Genomic DNA, 18,930 nt, shown 5'->3' with positions numbered 1-18,930 from the left:
ATTTCAGAATACAGGTCTAAGTCAGATGAGAGCAGTTTAGACAGGAATGTTATGAGGTGAAGAGAAAGTGGCTGCTGAACATGGTGTTAGATGACTGACTAGACTCCACTATCATTGTTAGTAGTCAATACGGAGCTGAAGAGAAGATCGGATGCATTTTTATGACTGCATTAAGTGGACGTGGACTGCCATGTGGAGCTTACTGGCTTGGGATTTTCTAGTATATTCCGCTCTTCTCCAGCTATCCTTGTGATCAGCTAATACTCAGTTTATACAAGCAGATGTTTATACAAGCAGGTGTGGCAGCGGTGTTCCTCCATCTATAGCTGGGATCTGAGGATGGCAGACACCACACAGCAAGTACAGGTCTCATCTGGCTAAACGTTTCCATATCCCACATGCAGCTACAGTAACAACCCTGACCTTGTGTGCCAGAATGTTTATATTACTGCCACAATCAATGCAACAGTCTACAAGAGAAAGGGATGAATGAGTGAATCAGGTCATGCAGAGATAGGAATAAATGGAAGTTTTCATCATGTCCATCTCCCAAGAAGTTTTTAAAAACAGACACAAGATGGAGATAGAATAATTGATGAAATAGTGTCCAAGAAAAGAACTTGAAAGAAGATAACCTTGGTAAGGGCCCCATCTGTCCACTGGCCGCAGCACATTGTCATGGCTGGTTCAGTGTTGCAGCAATAGCACCGGCAGCCAGGGACGCACACGCACACACACTGGTGGGGGCGGCTTTCCTGTGGCTGGCTGTCCTCTCCACACCTTATCGCTACTTGCCGCTGGATAATGAAAACAGATTATGGCGTCATTTTTACTATTCAAATTGTGGTGTTTTACATATCGACAGTACAAAAACGTAGTCACTTGCCGCACTGTGCCTGCGGCGGCCGTGTGGGCGAGGCTCTGGGTCTCTCTACAAGCCTACACAATGTACACCTCTATATCCGCCCGACATTTTACAAGCAAATAAATTACCTTTCATGTTTTTTTTTGCAGTGGTTTTTTTAAATACAAAGGAGTCAGTCAGCGGCAACAAGATGCCCTTATTTTTTTCATACGTATCACTTGTGTTCATCCGACAATTTCAACTGTCTTCTAAAAAATCATTTTCTGTCTTTCCTCCTTTAATGGTCAACACAGATGACTTTTTTAGTTTTTTGCCGTGGTAAAACGAGGATAACAACACGACGACGCGGGACGAGGCGAGACGCCGCCGCCACGCCTGTCGCCACGCCGTCGTCATCCTACCAGTTAACATCCATCCCTCAACACTACGCACATTTACACCAACAATGAGATCAATGTACAAAATGAACAAAAATAATGACATGGCTGCGTGTGGCCCAGAGAGGGAGGGGAGGGAGGGTCAGGGAGCTGAGGGTCGTTGTGGTGGGCTGGGTCGTCCCCCCCTCACGCCCTCCGCTGACCCGGGCCGTGGCTGCTGCACCCCGCCCGAGGGCAGGCCCAGGCCAGCCTTACTTGTAAAATTCGTACGTGTGTTTGTGTGCAAGACAATACAGAGATTGCTAGAGACAACACGAGTTTATTCATCAAAGAAATAGCTTGGAAGGGAGAGCTTTGAAATAGGCAGTGGTTTCTCTCTCTCTTCTCTCTCCTCCTTACATTGCCACCCGATGCCGCGCCGCCGCCACTGCCGCCAGGAACACCCGACAGCAGCCGGGCGTCGCCGCCAAGACGCTGCCGCCGCTGCCGCTGGTGTCATGGCTGGCCGGGCCGGCGCGGCTGTGTGGCCGCGGTTGGCTGCAGTCTGTTGCATCGCTGGCATGTTTTAAGTACACCATAGATACAGATATTAATCTTCTTAAGAGTTAGGTCCACTGTGATTAGTACATCGTATAGGATTAATAAATTATAACACCGCCATCGTACGTACGTAGTCTTCTACTTAACTTATCTGTCTTTGTTAATAAACATCAAAAATGTAGGTAATGGACTCTTGTTTAATGTGTGTGATGTGTTGATGTGTGTGTACACAATGTTCACTTACAATTCTGACACCACTCACTGTCTCTGTCTCTTACAATTCAAAGTGGAATAGTTTATTTGCACTTGAAATTAGGAAACATTTCTTTTCAGTATCAGAACAGCAGCGTTCATGAGCAGAGTGGGATCACTGGCGAGTGTCGCTGGGTGGAACACGGGGTGGGTGTGGCGGGCTGGGCACCGCCGGGCACCGCCACTAATGCTTACATACATCTGTCCATCTGTCTGTTTGTCTCACTTCTCACTCACTCGATCACTCTCTCCACAACCCGGCCGTGTGGAGGACTTGGAATTAAGTTAGAAAAAAAATATGAACAACACCGTAAAAAAAATTCAGCGAACGCAGTGCACGACACAACCGCCGCTGCTGCCGCCTTGACCGCACTCACTAGTCACTCAAGTCACTTTCATGAGTCTGTTTCGCTCACTTTCTTGTCTGTGGTGGTGGCGGGCGGCGACGGGGAGTCACTTTCCTCCTCCTTCACTTGAGCCTCTTTGCTGACGGACATTAGGCACGCCATGGAGTCCTTCATGGCGTGGTAAATGATGTTCTTGATCTGGAGTTTGTCCTCGTGGTTGGTGTGGGTGTCGCTCAGATGCCGGAACTCCTGCGTCAGGTGGAAGCAGTATGACACGTTCTCCGGCGACACAAAGTCCTCGGCCACCTTGACGCAGTTGTGGAGATTACGCACCTGTGGGGGAAACAAGGGTTCCTTAGACGTGTCAGGATGCTGTGCTGGTTTTGGCTGTGCTGTTTGTTCATCTGCTTGTCTTTGGAGGCAGAGATGGTCAAGGAAAGGACTAAGTGAGGGCTGGTTAGAGGTGTCAAGATGCTGTGCTAGAGTCTTATGGCTGTGGCTGTGTGTTGTTTGTTTACATACTTGCCCTGGGAAGCAGAGAGGGACAAGGAAAAATTTATATGAGGCTGTGATGAATAACTGACTAACTCTGTGAGGACTACCAGCCTGGTATAAAGATAGATTATAGACCCTCAACTGACCTGGTGAGGCGCGCCGGCAGGAATGAAGACAGCATCGCCCAGACACTGGATGATGGCATACCCCTCCACACCATACTCCTTGTACAGGCGTTCCCTCAGAGGGCCGTCAAGGTACCAGGCCTGGTCGTGGATGGGGTCATGGTGTGGCTCCAGCTTGTCCCCACGTTCAATGGCCACCTTGTTGAGCAAATCTCTTATCTTGTCAGAGTCCCGGGCGTGGTAGATGTGCCACAGAGCTCCTGGCACCTCCTCCTTCTCTCTCACGCGGCGCCGAGTCAAGATGTCGCACCCCGCCTCGTCTATGGCCTTGAATACCTCTGTAATGTGAGGGCAGAGTGAGTGTTGCTGCAATGTGAGAGTACCAGGAACATTGAACACTACTGTAATGTGAGGGCTGAGTAAGAGTGCCACTCACAATGAAGTAAGGTTAAGTGTCTCTACCTGTGACAACAATGACTCTTGATCTTCCTTCTCTATCAGTGAATTTTGAACTCCTGCTTCTTAACTTTCCTCAAGTGTACTTTCTTCCCCCTCCCCATCCCTCAGTGTTTCAACCTCCGTCCTCCCACCTCCCTGCCATGGCACCCTCCCTGCTCACCCTTGACGTGCTCCTGGTAGTCGGCATCCTTGGGCACGCCAACGTAGCACATCACGTTGACGGCGTCTGAGATGTCCAGGTGGAGATTGGTGGAGGCTCGGTTGGGGTGGATGGCGGAGCCGTAGGCGATGTACATCTTTGGTCCGAGGTCGGGCCGCACGAAGCACTCTGGCAGGCGGCCGGCCAGGTTGAGGCGGCCATTGCGCCGCGTGTACTCGCCCATCGGCAGGACGTTCATCAGGTCCTCAAACCTGGACGGCAGCATCTCGGCGAAGTCGTCCCCGGGAGGCCAGTCCTTCAGCTTGAGCACCATGGGCTGCCCCTTCTCGTCCTTCAGCCGCTTGCCGTAGTTCTCAAACCCATCCCAGAACTTGCGCATGGGCTGGTTGGGCACGATGTTCCCTGTCAGGCAGTTGATGAGGTCGTTCTTGATGTCCCCATAGTCCTTAGAGAACGAATGCGGCGTCCACAGGTCGGCATTGAGCTTCTGGCCGACGCCAGACACGATGACAGGCTGGCCGCGCTTCCACATGTCCTGGAAGAGTGGTGTGTTGGCCGGGGCCAGCGGCTCCAGCAGCCGCAGCAGCTTGCCATCGCACAGCCACGAGTGGGCCACACCAGGGTACAGCAGGTTGCTCTCCGTCTTGGTCATGATGCGGATAGGCAGCGGGTCGCGGCCACGCGGGCCGTAGTTGTACCTGGTGGGGGAGGGATGCTTGTGAGGCCTTGAGCTAATGGAGGCCAGGCAGGGCCAGACTGAGGCTTATTTTTTTTTTTTATGCAATTTGTCAGACACATTGTGAAATAATTCATCTATTGACAAGATTATAGAAATGTAACTACACACACAATATCAGACTCATAAAATTTGTTAATATCAAGTGTATACTCTTCCCTGAGTGAACTGCAAGCCTCCACACCACCTGCAGCACCATAGGGAAGAAGAGAGGCACCATCACCACTTACTTTCTGATGAAGTGTTTGAGCACGACTTGATTGTTGTCCTTGGAATCGTCCTTGTCTGAGCTGTGGTCGATCACGGACGAGATCACTTCATCCACCGTGTCAAGCTTTGGCCGCTTTTTGCTGCTCTCCTTGGCCGGCCGAGCACCCGCTGCCGCCGCTGCTGCCGCTGCTGCGTTGGCCGGCTCCTCCTTGGTGTTGCCATTGGGCTGAATGAGGAGCTTCCGCAGTGTCGAGAAGTTACCCTCCTTCTCATCTGAGTCTGAGTCAGAGTCTGAGTCTGAACTCTGTGGAAGGAGGAGCAGCGTGAGGCAAGGTAGGCACGGCACACCACCACTGGGAGGTGAGGTGAGGCACAACTTTACAGCAAGTGGGAAAGTTTCAAGTTGCCTCATTGTAGTCAAAAGATATCAATACAAAAAGAGAGAAAAACAAAAAAGGAACAAAGAGGAAATAATATACCATGTATATATAAAGACTGGGAAACAAAACTGAACAGACAAAATGAACAAAGAGAAGATAAGAGATGAACAAAGAAATAACACACCAAGTAAATACAAAGACTGGAAAACACAACGAAAAACAACCATAATCTTAAGAACTAACAGCAAATTTCACCTTTAAAAATCTCCCAAAATTCAAAAACACCCACATCACATTCCCTACTGCACCCTCAGTCTCTCTCCCTCTCCCTCTCCCAGCCTTACCTCACTCTCCCGCTTGTCATTGGACAGCGCCACGTCGGCAAAGAAGTTAAGTGGAGAATTGGACATTTCCTCCTCCTCCTTGCCGTTGACCTTCTCCGTCTTGACAGCACCGTTCACTAACTCCACCTTGGGTTCCTTCTTAAATGTCTTGAGCAGCTCCTTGTTTACCCCATTCACCTTCTTTTTGTCGTCCTGCAGCGCCTGGTCCTTGTACCGCTTGGCCTCGGGACACTCACAGTACTGCGGGATGCTCCACTGGTGCCTCCCTAGATGCACCTTCCTCCCCAGATCCAGGAGAGCATTGCCAGAGATGATCTGAGTGAGCATGAGTTTGTCCTGCTCGTGAGGGAGGCGGGAAGCACACAGCAGCCAGGAGTACTCGTCCCGGTCCTTGCCACCCTCGTCCCAGACCTTCACCGTGCCATTCTTGCGTCCCTTGTAGCAGTCGATGCACACCACAAAGCCACACTTACTGCACGCCCAGTGGATGTTGAACAGCGTTGTCTCACACACGTCGCACATCTCCCGCACACCCTGCACCACGCGCTTCCACGCCACCACCGAGTCTGTGGGTGAAGGAGGAGGTAAGTCTGGTGAGTCTGTTGGGTGGGTGTGAGGTTGTGTTCTGTTTCATGTAGGACACTGGTCAAGGGTAACAAAGAGCATAAAAACACAAAAAAAGAGGAGGCCACCAAGTCTGTGGGTGGAGGACCGGCTGAGTCCGTTTTATTTATTTATTTATTTTTCTATGTCAGAGGAGCACTATAAAGAAAAGGTGACTGAGGTGCCAGTGTAAGCATTAATAGTGTCTCTTAATGATGCAAGTGTAGCCTAACATTTCAGGGATACAGTACTGGGAAATATACATCCTTGTGCTGACACTAAAGATGCTTTCTGTCAAGGTAATATAATTTGTATTGTTTTCATTAACTATTTTCATGCCTTCTATAGATATATCAATCAATCAACTTTAACTGGTAGTATCTGATACTGTGTGTGTGTGTGTGTGTGTGTGTGTGTGTGTGTGTGTGTGTGTGTGTGTGTGTGTGTGTGTGTGTGTGTGTGTGTGTGTGTGTGTGTGTGTGTGTGTGTGTGTGTGTGTGTAAGTGGTTATTCAAGTTACATAAGACCATTACTCTCAGCTAGCCAGAAAAGTTGGCATCAAGTTGTGTGCAGTGCCTGCCTGCCTGCTTGCCTGTCATGGGTAACACTGTGTGGTGGTGAGCCAGCACTGTTTTGCTACAGACACAAGTGGCTTTGCTGGAGCAAGGAAGAGACACTCACCATCACCCATGTGCAGCGCCATGGCCTCCTTCTCCTGCTCCACCAGGTCACAGAACTGGTCCCCAACGTGCGTCAGGAGAAACTTGCTGATGTCCACATCAAGGTCCGAGGGCGTGTTGTCCACGTCCGGCAGCCACAGCTTGAGGTCGTCCCCGAAGGCATCCTTGATGGGGTCGGAGAACCCCGCCACGGCCAGCTGTCCATTCTTGGTGTAGCGGAGGCGGCGGAAGGCGTAGAAGCGGCAGAATATGTTGGGCATCTTCTTGTTGCGCTGGTGCGGTGTCCAACGGCACTCGCGGCACTTGGGCAGCTTAGGAGCCACCTCGTAGCAGGAGCCGTCCTGCAGGAAACTCTCACCGGTCTTTTTGAGCTGAGCCACGGGGGGCTTCTGCAGGGGGTCCCCCGGGGGGGCATCCTCCCTGATCTTCTTGGCCTTGGGTCCGCTGTCTTCACGCTCCTTTTCCTGCTTGGTCTTAGGCTTGCGGCCACGCTTCTTGGGCTCCACGTCGGGCTTGGAGGTCAGGCGGCCGCCACCCTTGGTGGCAGCCGTCTCACTGCCATCACTGTCCTTGTCACTGTCACTGTTGGTGTCGCTGCCGCCACCGCCGCTGCCACTGCCACGCTTGATCTTCTTTATCTTGCGTTTGGCCTTGCCCCGCTTGTTCCGCATGCCAGCCGGGCCCAGTGCTGCCCCGCTCTCAGAGTCGCTGGAGGTGGACTCCTCCCGACCCCCAGCGGCGGCCTCCTGGCTGTGGCCGTTGGGGATGTTGTTGGGCGGCTTAGGTTTGCGTTGGCCAGGCTTGTTGGCGTCCATCTTGGCGGAGGCGGCAGCAGCCGGGGAGGCCTTGGCAGGTGGGCTGGAGGATGGCGTGGTAGGAGGTGGCGTGGACACCCTGGCAGCCAGGCTGGGCCCTGAGGAGGGCGGCGTGGCCAAGGGCTCGGCGGCATTCTCGTGCCGCTGCAGCCACGCCTTCTTGAGCTTGTGGACATAGCCGCCCACCGGCCCGGGACTCACACTCTTCTCAGGCTCGGTGGCGCTGCGGCCGCCTGGCGGGGAGGAGTTCTCAGCGCGGGTTGGCTGTGGTGGCGTGGCGGTGGGGGTGCCCACGGCGGGCGGCCGGCTGGGCGGACGGGACACAGGGCTGCCCACGCGGGGCAGGCTGTCGGCCAGGGCCACGGGGTTCTCGACGGTGGTGATGGTGGTGGCAGCTGCAGGGTACAGCGGGCTGGGCTCCGACACCCGGGACAGCAGCGGTGGCTGGCTGGGCGGCGCCACGCTGGGGTCGTAGCGCGCCTTCTTGGTGTCCTGCGGTGACGGTGTGGCTGTGCGGCGCTTGGCTGGCGAGGCTGCGTCCTCCCGCGTGTTGAGGTCCAGCGGTTGTGTCTGGGTGGGCTGGGGAGCCAGGGAAGGGTGGGGTGGCAGGTGGGGTGAGGTGGTGGGAGGCAGGCGGGCTGCTGGTGGCCCCGGGGCCACCACGTGCTTGTGGTGGGGCGAGGGGGCCGGAGGGGGGTAGATGCGGGCATCGTATGGCCGCTGTTCATGTGGCGGCATTGGTGGCGGCCGGCTCTCAGCATGGGCGGGCCGGCCAGAATGTGCAGGCGGGGGCCCAGGCGTGGGGGCCTTGCTGGTGAGGGGCACGGGCTGGGCGGGGCGGGTGTCCGGCCGGCACACCGGGGTGCCCGTGGTGATGCCCGGCTTGCCATACATCTGCGGTGGTGGGGAACCCACCTTGGCCTTGGCGGCCACCGAGGACACATGGATGGGGTTGGGCACCAGGCCGGCCGTGATCAGGCTGGAGGTGTAGGTGGTGGGGGTTGGTCGGCTGGCCCCAGCCGTGTAGTAGCGGTCAGGGTGGCCAGGCACGGTGGCCGGGTGGGGCGAGGACGGCGGGCGGGCCTTAGCCAGTTCTACCCCATGGGGCAAGGGGGAAGGGTGGTGGCCGGGCACACTGCGGTGCAGCGTGGCGGCGGAAGAGGCCGTGTGGGGCACGGAGGGGGCAGGGGCAGGGTCGTGGGGTTTGTACGCTGAGGAGGGAGGGAAGGGGCTAGTGCGCTCCGGGGGCCGATGCTTGGGGCTGAGGGCCATGGCGGGCGGCGGCCCCTTGTCATACTTTGCCTCCGGCTGGATGATGACGGACGTCTTCTCCCGGTGGTCGTGGTAGCCGCCGCTGCTGCCGCCCCCACCGCCACTGCCATAGGGGCTGCGGTCATGCATCTTGGCGGCCTGGGGCGGCGGCGGCTCCTTGAGGTAGCCCGGCATGTAGCCCATCAGGCTGAAGCTTGGCTCCGCCAGCTTGGGCAGCGGCGCTGCCGCCACTGGCTTGTCCGGCGGCGGCTGCGGCGGCTTGCTGGAGTGTGCCGGCGGGGGGTAGCGGCTCTTCACGGACGGCTCACGGCGGTCAGAGTCGCGAAAAAACCTGTAGATGCTCTCCTGGACCATCTTCTCCGGCTCCTGTGCACGGCGGACGGCGGCCTCCTCCTGCCGCTGCCGGTCCTCCATCAGCTGCCTCTCCTCCATGGGGTCGAGGCGCTCCTTCAGGCCACCCAGCTGGCTCCATCCTCCACCCACCTTCTGCAACACAGAACAAACACTGTCAGGCACCACTCCTTGGGGCAGCCAACAGGTCAGCCGCTGTGGCCTCAACACCCAGCAGCCTCAAGCACAGCAACACCACCACAGGACACTGAAAGCACCACCAAACCACCACCCCACCCACACCACACTGAGACAGACAGACAGACAGACAAGAGAGAGAGAGAGAGAGAGAGAGAGAGAGAGAGAGAGAGAGAGAGAGAGAGAGAGAGAGAGAGAGAGAGAGAGAGAGAGAGAGAGAGAGAGAGAGAGACCCTACCCTTCTCCTAGGCCTCCACACCCCCACCCCCCATGCTTCATGCACACAAACACACATACATACACACCCACACACGCATACACATACATACAGTACACAAAACAGCAATGGAGGAGAGAGAGAGAGAGAGAGAGATAGAGAAGAAAAAAATAATAACAGGTAAAAGACAAGATGCCAGCACAGCCACCACCACTACAACGACACCACATCGCCACAGCCCCACCGCAGCACAACACCACACTGTCATTTGTCTGGGACTAACGCACTGGGCAAACAGGAGCAAATATCACATCCCACAAGTAAGCAAAGCAAACACCACCACCAGTAGTAGTAGTAGTAGTAGTAGTAGTAGTAGTAGTAGTAGTAGTAGTAGTAGTAGTAGTAGTAGTAGTAGTAGTAATGGTGGTGGTAGACGTAATCTCTAGCAAACAAAACTATCGAATAAATAGCAGTGCATGTTTAATCTTCTCCTCCACATACAGTGCAATATTGTTTTCATTAAACTAGACAAACTACCGTGTTGTTTCACTATCTATGAGAAAATATGGTGCCTTATTAATCTTTCATAATGGAGTTGAATTATCTACACTCCCCCATAACACTCCTATTTAATCCTTCTCTACACATGAACTGAGTGCTGTGTTGTTTTTCATCTAAACAAACTACCATGTTGTTTAATCTTTCATAATATACTTGAATTAAATATTTAGCTCTCGCAGTTTTTTTTTTCCCATGATCTACATTTTTTAAAGACTCATTTTCCAGACTAGTCTCTAAAAATACATCTGTAGCTTAGCAAAGATGAGACATAATCACACATTCTTTTCATTATGTCCATCAAAACATGAAAATGATCTGTTTAAAATGACAACAAAGATTTAAGATTCATTTCAACATCAGCTAACTTAACCTAACCTGATCTCCAACACCAGAGGCACTTCACTTCTGATATTTTAACACCACCTAACTTAACCCAACCTAATCTCCCTCCCTTCTCCCCAACACCAGAGGCACATTCTGATATTTCAACACCAGCTAACTTAACCCAACCTGGTCTTCCTCCCTTCTCTAATAAAAGACACCTAAAGATTTCCAACAGAGGGCAGGAGGAGGAAGGAGCTGAGAAGTGTGTGTGGTGCAGAGGGAGTGTACATAATCATCCTGTCTTTTGTAAGAGGAAGTGAGAGTGAGATGTTGATAATCTAATAAGATGTTGGTGATGTTTGTCTGTCTGTCTGTCTGTCTGTCTGTCTGTCTGTCTTTCCCTAGTCCCTTCCTGTTTGTTTATGAAATGTTTGTCTACTTCTGTTTGGACAAGAATTTCTCAACAAGCTGATATGACTCACTCTCTCTCTCTCTCTCTCTCTCTCTCTCTCTCTCTCTCTCTCTCTCTCTCTCTCTCTAGTCCCTTCCTGTGTTTATAAAATGTGTTATATATGACCATGTTTGTCCAGTCTTTTATTATGAAATCACACACACACACACACACACACACACACACTTTCCTATGATAACACATTCATTGATTCATTACATTATTACAAAACTATTCCTACAAACTCTTTCTTATCTGTGTGTGTGTGTGTGTGTGTGTGTGTGTGTGTGTGTGTGTGTGTGTGTGTGTGTGTGTGTGTGTGTGTGTGTGTGTGTGTGTGTGTGTGTGTGTGTGTGTGTGTGCTCTGGTAACTTCTCATACAGTGCCATCTTCGGGTTTCTGCATTGCTACCTCTCCCACTGAGAAAGATCCTTGAGCCAAGACTGAATCCTGATACTTTTGGAATTGGGGAGACACTACACCAAAGAGCTAAATGGTACCGGTAGCAGTAGTAGTAGTAGTAGTAGTAGTAGTAGTAGTAGTAGTAGTAGTAGTAGTAGTAGTAGTAGTAGAAAATATTACTTTTTTTTTCATTTCCTTTACATTTTTGCACATTTAAATTTCATGTGTGGGAAGAAAAGAACTAAAAATACAAATAAAACTAACTAAACAATACATAATAACAATAATAACAATAACAATAATAATAATAATAATAATAATCATTGGTCTCTATGCACAGCCTTGCTTGCTTGCAGGGAAACGACATGACAAACAGATACAAGCGAGAGGCATTAAACCGACAAGTCATACGGGGGTGGGGGGGCAAGGGGGGAGGGGATGAACTAACAACTGTGGGGGGGGAAGGATGGGGGCAAGGGGGAACAATGAAATAGAGTAGATCAAAACAAACAAATAAAGCAATAGAAAAACAGCTTATGAGAGAGAGAGAGAGAGAGAGAGAGAGAGAGAGAGAGAGAGAGAGAGAGAGAGAGAGAGAGAGAGAGAGAGAGAGAGAGAGAGAGAGAGAGAGAGAGAGAGAGTGAGTTGGGGGGAGAAAGCAAATTCAAGCAGACAAATAACAATAATAATATACTTTTTCGAAACAAAGAAAGCACAAGCAGAGAGAGAGAGAGAGAGAGAGAGAGAGAGAGAGAGAGAGAGAGAGAGAGAGAGAGAGAGAGAGAGAGAGAGAGAGAGAGAGAGAGAGAGAGAGAGAGAGAGGGCAATCATACCTGGGAATGGCTGGGGACTTGATATGATTTATTGTGAGATTGTTGTTGTTGTTGTTGTTGTTGTTGTTGTTGTTGTTGTTGCTGGGATATGAGGAGTAAATGGTTGTGATGGTGGTGGTGATTTTGATGGTGGTGGTTGTGGTGTTGTTGTTGTTGTTGTTGTTGTTGTTGTTGTTGTTGTTGCTGTTGTTGTTGAGAAGTTGGTGGTGGTGCATGTTGTTGTTGTTGTTGTTGTTGCTGATGTTGCTGATGTTGTGGTGGTGGGTTGTGATGGTGGTTGGAGGGATAGTGGTTGTGGTGGTGGTGGTGGTGGTTGCTGAGGCCACTGAGGTAATAGGTTTGGCCAAGATGGTCGGCTGCTAAGGTTGTGGTGGTGGTGGTGCCCCCAACACTGTCCGTGGGTCCTCCTCCTCCATGCTACAATAAAACCATACATACGTTGTGACTGCTAAAACCCAGGCCCTCCTCTTCTTCTTCCTCCTCCTCCTCCTCCTCCTCCTCCTCCTCCTCCTCCTCCTCCTCCTCCTCCTCCTTCTTCTCCTCCTCCTCCTCCTCCTCTTTCATGCTCAAAGATCTCATACTCTTCCTTCTACTTCTTCTCCTCCTTTTCCTTAAATTAGTTCTCCTCTTCCTCCTCCTCCATGCTCAAAGATCTCTTCCTCCTCCTCATCCACCACCTCTTCCTTCTCCTTTTCCTTAAATTAGTTCTCCTCCTCCTCCTCTTCCATGCTCAGACCTCTTCTTCCTCCTCGTCCTCCCCTTCTTCCATGCTTAGACCTCCTCCTCCTCCTCCTCCCTGCTAAAAGATCTCTTCCTCCTCCTCCTCCTCCTTAAAATGGTTCTTTTCCTCTTCCTCCTCCTTAAAACATTCGTCTTCTTCCTCCTCCTTAAAATATTTCTCCTCCTCCTCCTCCTCCTCCCCCTCTTCCTTGCTGAAAGCACCCCTCCCTCCCCCCCTCTTATTCTTCTTGTTAAAATTTTCTCCCTCCTCCCCTTCTTTCCTCTTATCATCTTCCTCTTTCACCTCTTTCATGATAAAATAGTAAATGACATAACTGGGTCTTCTTTTTTTCTCTCTTCTTTCTTTCCTCTTCCTCCTCCTCCTCCTCTTATTCCATGCTTATATATAATTCTCATCTTTTTCATCTTCCTCTTCCTCCTCCTCCTTGTACAAATAAGTCTATATATATATATACATATATATATACATCCTCCTCTTACTTCTCCTCCTCCTCTTCCTCTTCCTCATTCTCCACATTACAACACTCATCCTCTTCCTGTTATTCCTTCACCTACACCTCTTCTTCCCCTTCCATTTCTTCTTCCTACATTTTTGCCTCCTCTTCCTCCTCTTGGCTGGCACATTAACATTCCCCTCTCCCTCTCCCTCTCCCTCTCTCTCTCTCTCTATCTCTATGTGTGTGTGTTGATTTAAGCATAGTCTTTGTGTATGTACTTTGTCCTCCCTCTAAGTAACAATACTAACAGACAAATGAATAATAGTGATGGTGGTGGTGGTGGTGGTGGTGGTGGTGGTGATGGTGGTGGTGGTGTATCAGTGTGAGATTACTACCATCTGTTACTCCTACTCCTCCTCCTCCTCCTCCTCCTCCTCCTCCTCTGTACAGGCTTACGACACCACACACACCTGAGGTAGATATTTACTATGAGACAGACAGGTGTGCATGCGTGCGTGCGTGTAAGTGTGTGTGTGTAAAGAGATTCAGTGCCCCCCCCCTCCCCCAACATGACTGGACTCCTACTAATTAATTAATCTTCCTTTTCCTTATGTCCAAGTAACCATCTTTTACAGTGCCCTGGATGACAAGAGGTGAACGCAGACTTAAATAACAAGGTGACACTGTGGGCTGTAGTATCAAACATCCTAGCACTGCGCCTCCACTACTTGATGTGACGCAGGTTTTCAAGGGTGATTTTACGGTTCTAGTGACAGATAAACAAGATTTCTACATTATTAACGTGAGAAACACCAAGACTATTTTCCAAAGGCTCTAGTTGAAGTGACGCAGGTTTTCAAGGATGTTTTTTACAGTTCTAGTGACAGATTAACAAGATTCCTACATTATTAACGTGAGAAACACCAAGACTATTTTCCAAAGGCTGTAGTTGAAGTGATGCAGGTTTTCAAGGGTGTTTTTATGGCTCTAGTGACAGATTAACAAGATTTCTACATTATTAATATGAGAAACTCTCCCAAGACTACTTTCCAAAGGCTCTAGTTGAAGTGACGCAGGTTTTCAAGGGTGATTTTACGGCTCTAGTGACAGATTAACAAGATTTCTATATCATTAACAGGAGAAATACTCTAGAGAACCTGGCTAAGCATCTCTGTGGCCTTGAAAAGTTGTCAGGGTGATGGAGCTGAGTGTTTTCAAAGTATCATTCAATAGCTGCTAGTTATGTCCACAACGGGCCCTTCTCTGTCCTACCTTGCCTTTTAAACTACAAATTCTCCTGATAACTTTAGTGAGAAAATGTTGAAGTCTGGGTATTTTCACCACGGGAGTTTTGGCATGTGCTGGTGATGGTTTAACTCCAAAATTCCCCTTTATAGATGTGAAAGAGAGGAGTGATAGGAAAATAGGAGTGGGAATGGGGGATGGGAGAAACTGTAAGGGAAATGGGCAGCTGGGAAAGGGGTATGAGTAGGAAAGATACAAGGGAAGATAACAAGCAATAAGGAAGGATGAGGAAGAGAAATGGGGGATGTCATGTTGAAATGGTAAAGATTGGACAAGGAAGGGGACAGTGGTGTGTGTGTGTGTGTGTGTGTGTGTGTGTGTGTGTGTGTGTGTGTGTGTGTGTGTGTGTGTGTGTGTGTGTGTGTGTGAACTGTAGGGAAGGAAGGACAAAAAAAAAAGACAGGAGAAAGGAAAGGGACAGAAGGAAGGAAGGAAGGAAGGAAGGAAGGAAGGAAGGAAGGAAGGAAGGAAGGAAGGAAGGAAGGAAGGAAGGAAGGAAGGAAGGAAGGAAGAAGGAAAAAGGACAAAAGAAAGAAATGAAGAATAAAAGGAAGGAAAGAAGGGAGAGGAAGGAAGGAAAGAAGGAAGGGAGGGGGAGAGGAAGGAAGGAAGGAAGGAAGGAAGGAAGGAAGGAAGGAAGGAAGGAAGGAAGGAAGGAAGGAAGGAAGGAAGGAAGGAAGGAAGGAAGTGTCAAAATTTTTAAGTAATGCCTGAATCAAAAACCCAAACAAGTTACAAATTTTTTCCCACAAGACAAAACACACACACACACACACACACACACACACACACACACACACACACACACACACACACACACACACACACACACTCTACCATACAGTAAGCGAAAAACCCACACCCCCATATGCAAATCCCCTCAAAAACTGAGAAAATTAAAAACAAGTGCAAGATTGACCATAAAAAAAATAATAATAATAAGAAAAATAAATAAATAAGACAATATTCAAATATCAATGCAAACCCCTGATGAAGAAAACACAGCCATACAAGTCGGAAATATATGGTTTTCTGTGACTGTAGCTTGACAAATGCACTTAAAGATTATACCTTCATAAATACAGGTGCTAAATGAATGTATGGCACAATCCTCTGTATCAAATTATACTGACTACAGGTGACAGAAGGTGAAGATGATTATTATTAAATGGTGAAAGGTTAAAGAGTCTCAGAACATGACAGGGAAGATTACTGATGCTTAGATGAAAACTTAATATAGACCCTTATGGAGTGACGCGAAAGACAGGATAGTTAGTTATATTACGTTAATTGACGTAGAAATTAACGAGCAGCTAATAAAACTCCACTCTGGTAAACTGACGACTCAAAAAAAGTGAAATTTGGGATAAACTTAAGCAGAATCAGAAAGAAATGCTTACTTGATAAAACTTAATGAAAAAATGTTATGTTAATTTTATATAAATGCTCCTTATAAGCTTTTAAATAGCCTCAAAAATAATTTAATAAGCTAAATGAGGGAAAATCAGGAAGGATATTCATAAATGCCACGATATACTGAGGTCATACAACTGGAACCTCCACTACATATAAAACCTAAGAAATTTATAAATGTCACGATATACTGAAGTGTTAATCCTATATAAACAATCCTGAACTGCATTAAATAACCAAATAAAAAAATATATAAGCTAAACAAGACAAAACCCATTCAGAATTCATAAACGCCGCAATACATTCAAGTAAATTCATAGACGAAGCGATATACTGAAATGAAAATCCGCTTTACAAGTATAAGTGACAGAAGCATTAATGATAAACGAAACGAAAGATAATGAGGAAGAAAACTATGACTGTGTCCCTGTCATCAACGCGTCTATAGTTCGTAAATGTGCCATAATTATTTCTACCCTGCCAATTAAAAGCCGACTTAAATTAAATATTGATAACTTGCAGATACAGCTTAGAATTGCGTCAAATGAAGAGTGATGATAGAGACTGTGAAAATTAAACATGAGGGACTGAAATAGAAGGGAAGATAATGTTAAATACAAGTTGACAGAATGACTAATGAGAAAGGTAGGAGGTAGAGATAAGAAATGCGATCAGAGGGTTTAATAAAAGATGATAATCTAAATAAATGATGATAAACTGTAGGAGGCTGAATGAAAAAAAGGAATGTAATATAGAAAATGATAAAATGAATGACTAATGATAAATGTGGGAGGTAGAGATAAGAAATGTGATAACAGGTAGATAAATTAAAAAATGATAAACTAAATAAATGATGATAAAGTGTACGAGGCTGAATGGAAAAAAGGAATGCAATACGGAAATGAGAGAACAGATGACTAGCTGAGTAAATGATAATGAATTTGTAGAAGGTAAACCAAGGAAATAAAAAAGGAGCGATAACCGTAAAAACCGACAATAAACAAAGACACAAAGCAAAAAGACAAAAAATTAATAATAAACCAAAACAAAACCACGAGAAAACAAAACAAAACAAAGAAAACAGAAAAAATAAGATAAAATAAACAGACTATAGACGACAGAACCGAGGAGGAGCGTGATAAACTGGAATAGAGGACAAAAAACAACTTGATCTAGCACCTTTAAGAGTCAATATCTGCTTTAAAGAGTATTGCAGGAATAGCACGTTAGCTCAGCCCTCCAACAGACCAGGAGATGCTGAGGCAAGAGGGAGAGACAACGAGGAAATTGAGTGAGGCAGTGACTGAGTGCTGAATGCTTGGTAACTCAACACAAATGCTTTCAAAGGCTATGGAGATGTAAAAAGATTCTCGTTAGCTTTTTCTTCCTGTTCCTTACGTAGAAGCCTTGTTAAACTTAGAACTGGTGAAAATACACTTGAGAATCCTTGCTTATGGGACACCACCTTAAAAGCAGGTACAGATTTGAGTGAAAGATGAAAATGAATGATGTTAATTTGTAATATCCTTGTTAAACTGTTAGAATCGTTTGAAAATACACTTGAAAATCCTTGCTTTCACTACAGCCCCTTAAGAATAGATACAGATTGGAGTGCTAGATTAGTAAGGTGTAGACTTGATTGAAAGATTAAAATGAATGATGTTAATTTGTAATATCCTTGTTAAACTGTTGGGTTGTTGAAAATACACTTGAAAATCCTCGTTTACACTACACCCTCTTAAGAGCTGATAGATTTGAGTGAAAGATTAGTAAGGTACTTGACTTAAAGATTAAAATTAATATTAATTTGTAGAATCCTTGTTAAACTGTTGGGATTGTTGAAAATACACTTGAAAATCCTTGCTTTCACTACAGCCTGTTTAAAGCAAAGATACAAACTTGAGTGAAGAAGTAAAGATGCAATGAATGATAATAACATGGTAAATATGAAGAATAATTGTGATACGAAAAAAAAAAATACATAAAAAATCTCGTAATCCTTAGTAGAGAAGATCGTTAGAAAAAGTAAAGATGGAATAAATGATATAACAAAATAATATAAACAATGCTGGTAATACTTATAAAAAAAATAATTAAAATACTCTTTAGAATCTTACGTCCCACTACTGCGTGTTAGGATTTAGTTGAAATTATTGACGTATTAGTGTTAAGTGATAGTTTGACAAGCCCTAGTGGGCATTACTAGGGTTTTTCCTGGAAGTTGTTAGGGACCTCAAAGTTGAAGTGATAGTTTAACAGGGTGTAGTGAAAGTTATCAGGGTTTTCAAGGGTGTTTTCATGGTTCCAGTGATAGTTTAACAGGGTGTAGTGGAAGATAAGGTTTTCAAGGGTGTTTTCATGATTCCAGTGATAGTTTAACAGGGTGTAGTGGAAATTATCAGGGTTTTCAAGGGTGTTTTCATGGTTCCAGTGATAGTTTAATAGGGTGTAGTAGAAGATAAGGTTTTCAAGGGTGTTTTCATGGTTCCACTGGCAGTTTAACAGGGTGTAGTGAAAGTTATCAGGGTTTTCAAGGGTGTTTTCATGATTCCAGTGATAATTTAACAGGGTGTAGTGGAAGATAAGGTTTTCAAGGGTGTTTTCATGGTTCCAGTGACAGTTTAACAGAGTACAGTGAAAGTTATCATAATTTTCAAGGGTTTTCATGATTCCAGTGATAGTTTAATAGGGTGTAGTGGAAGTTACAGTTTTCAAGGGTGTTTTTCACGATCCTAGTGATAGTTTAACCACAATTCCATATCATTAGGAGGAAAAACACCCACAAGAACATGTCCAATCATAGCCAGCCTTTTGGAAGAGAGTCCTTGTAGGGGAAACTTAAGGAATTCAAAATACCATTCATGGGATACGAGAAATGAGACAGAGAGAGACAAGGCAAGAGATGGGAGGGGATGGCTGACTGGGAATGGTGGAGACAGTGAGGAAATGGGTGTTGTAGGGGGAAAGAATGGTGTTGCTTACTGGAATGGTAAAGAGATGGTGGAGATAGTGAGGTAGTGGGTGGTGTTGTAGGGGGAAAGATGGTGTTGCTTACTGG

General features: G+C 47.4%; 1 protein-coding gene across 4 annotated transcripts in view; it reads right to left on the bottom strand.

Moving 5' to 3' along the window:
- Nucleotides 1–815: 815 nt before the first annotated feature.
- Nucleotides 816–18,930, bottom strand: part of LOC135093877 (lysine-specific demethylase 3A-A-like) — a 32,015-nt gene continuing 13,900 nt past the window's right edge. For 3 of the 4 annotated variants that reach the window (XM_063993490.1, XM_063993493.1, XM_063993492.1), the window contains exons 3-9: nt 11,977–12,393; nt 6,575–9,146; nt 5,291–5,856; nt 4,587–4,870; nt 3,621–4,318; nt 3,023–3,339; nt 816–2,714 (exon numbers count right to left, since the gene is read on the bottom strand). In XM_063993490.1, coding sequence (XP_063849560.1) covers nt 2,430–2,714; nt 3,023–3,339; nt 3,621–4,318; nt 4,587–4,870; nt 5,291–5,856; nt 6,575–9,146; nt 11,977–12,393 — 5,139 coding nt within the window. In that variant the 3' untranslated portion in view covers nt 816–2,429. The remainder of the gene's footprint in view (nt 2,715–3,022; nt 3,340–3,620; nt 4,319–4,586; nt 4,871–5,290; nt 5,857–6,574; nt 9,147–11,976; nt 12,394–18,930) is intronic. The other variant, XM_063993491.1, reaches the window with a different exon arrangement.

This window comes from Scylla paramamosain, chromosome 44 (genome assembly GCF_035594125.1).
Source record: "Scylla paramamosain isolate STU-SP2022 chromosome 44, ASM3559412v1, whole genome shotgun sequence".
In the NCBI taxonomy this organism is placed as follows: domain Eukaryota; kingdom Metazoa; phylum Arthropoda; class Malacostraca; order Decapoda; family Portunidae; genus Scylla; species Scylla paramamosain.
This window is presented reverse-complemented; position numbering and strand designations above follow the sequence as displayed.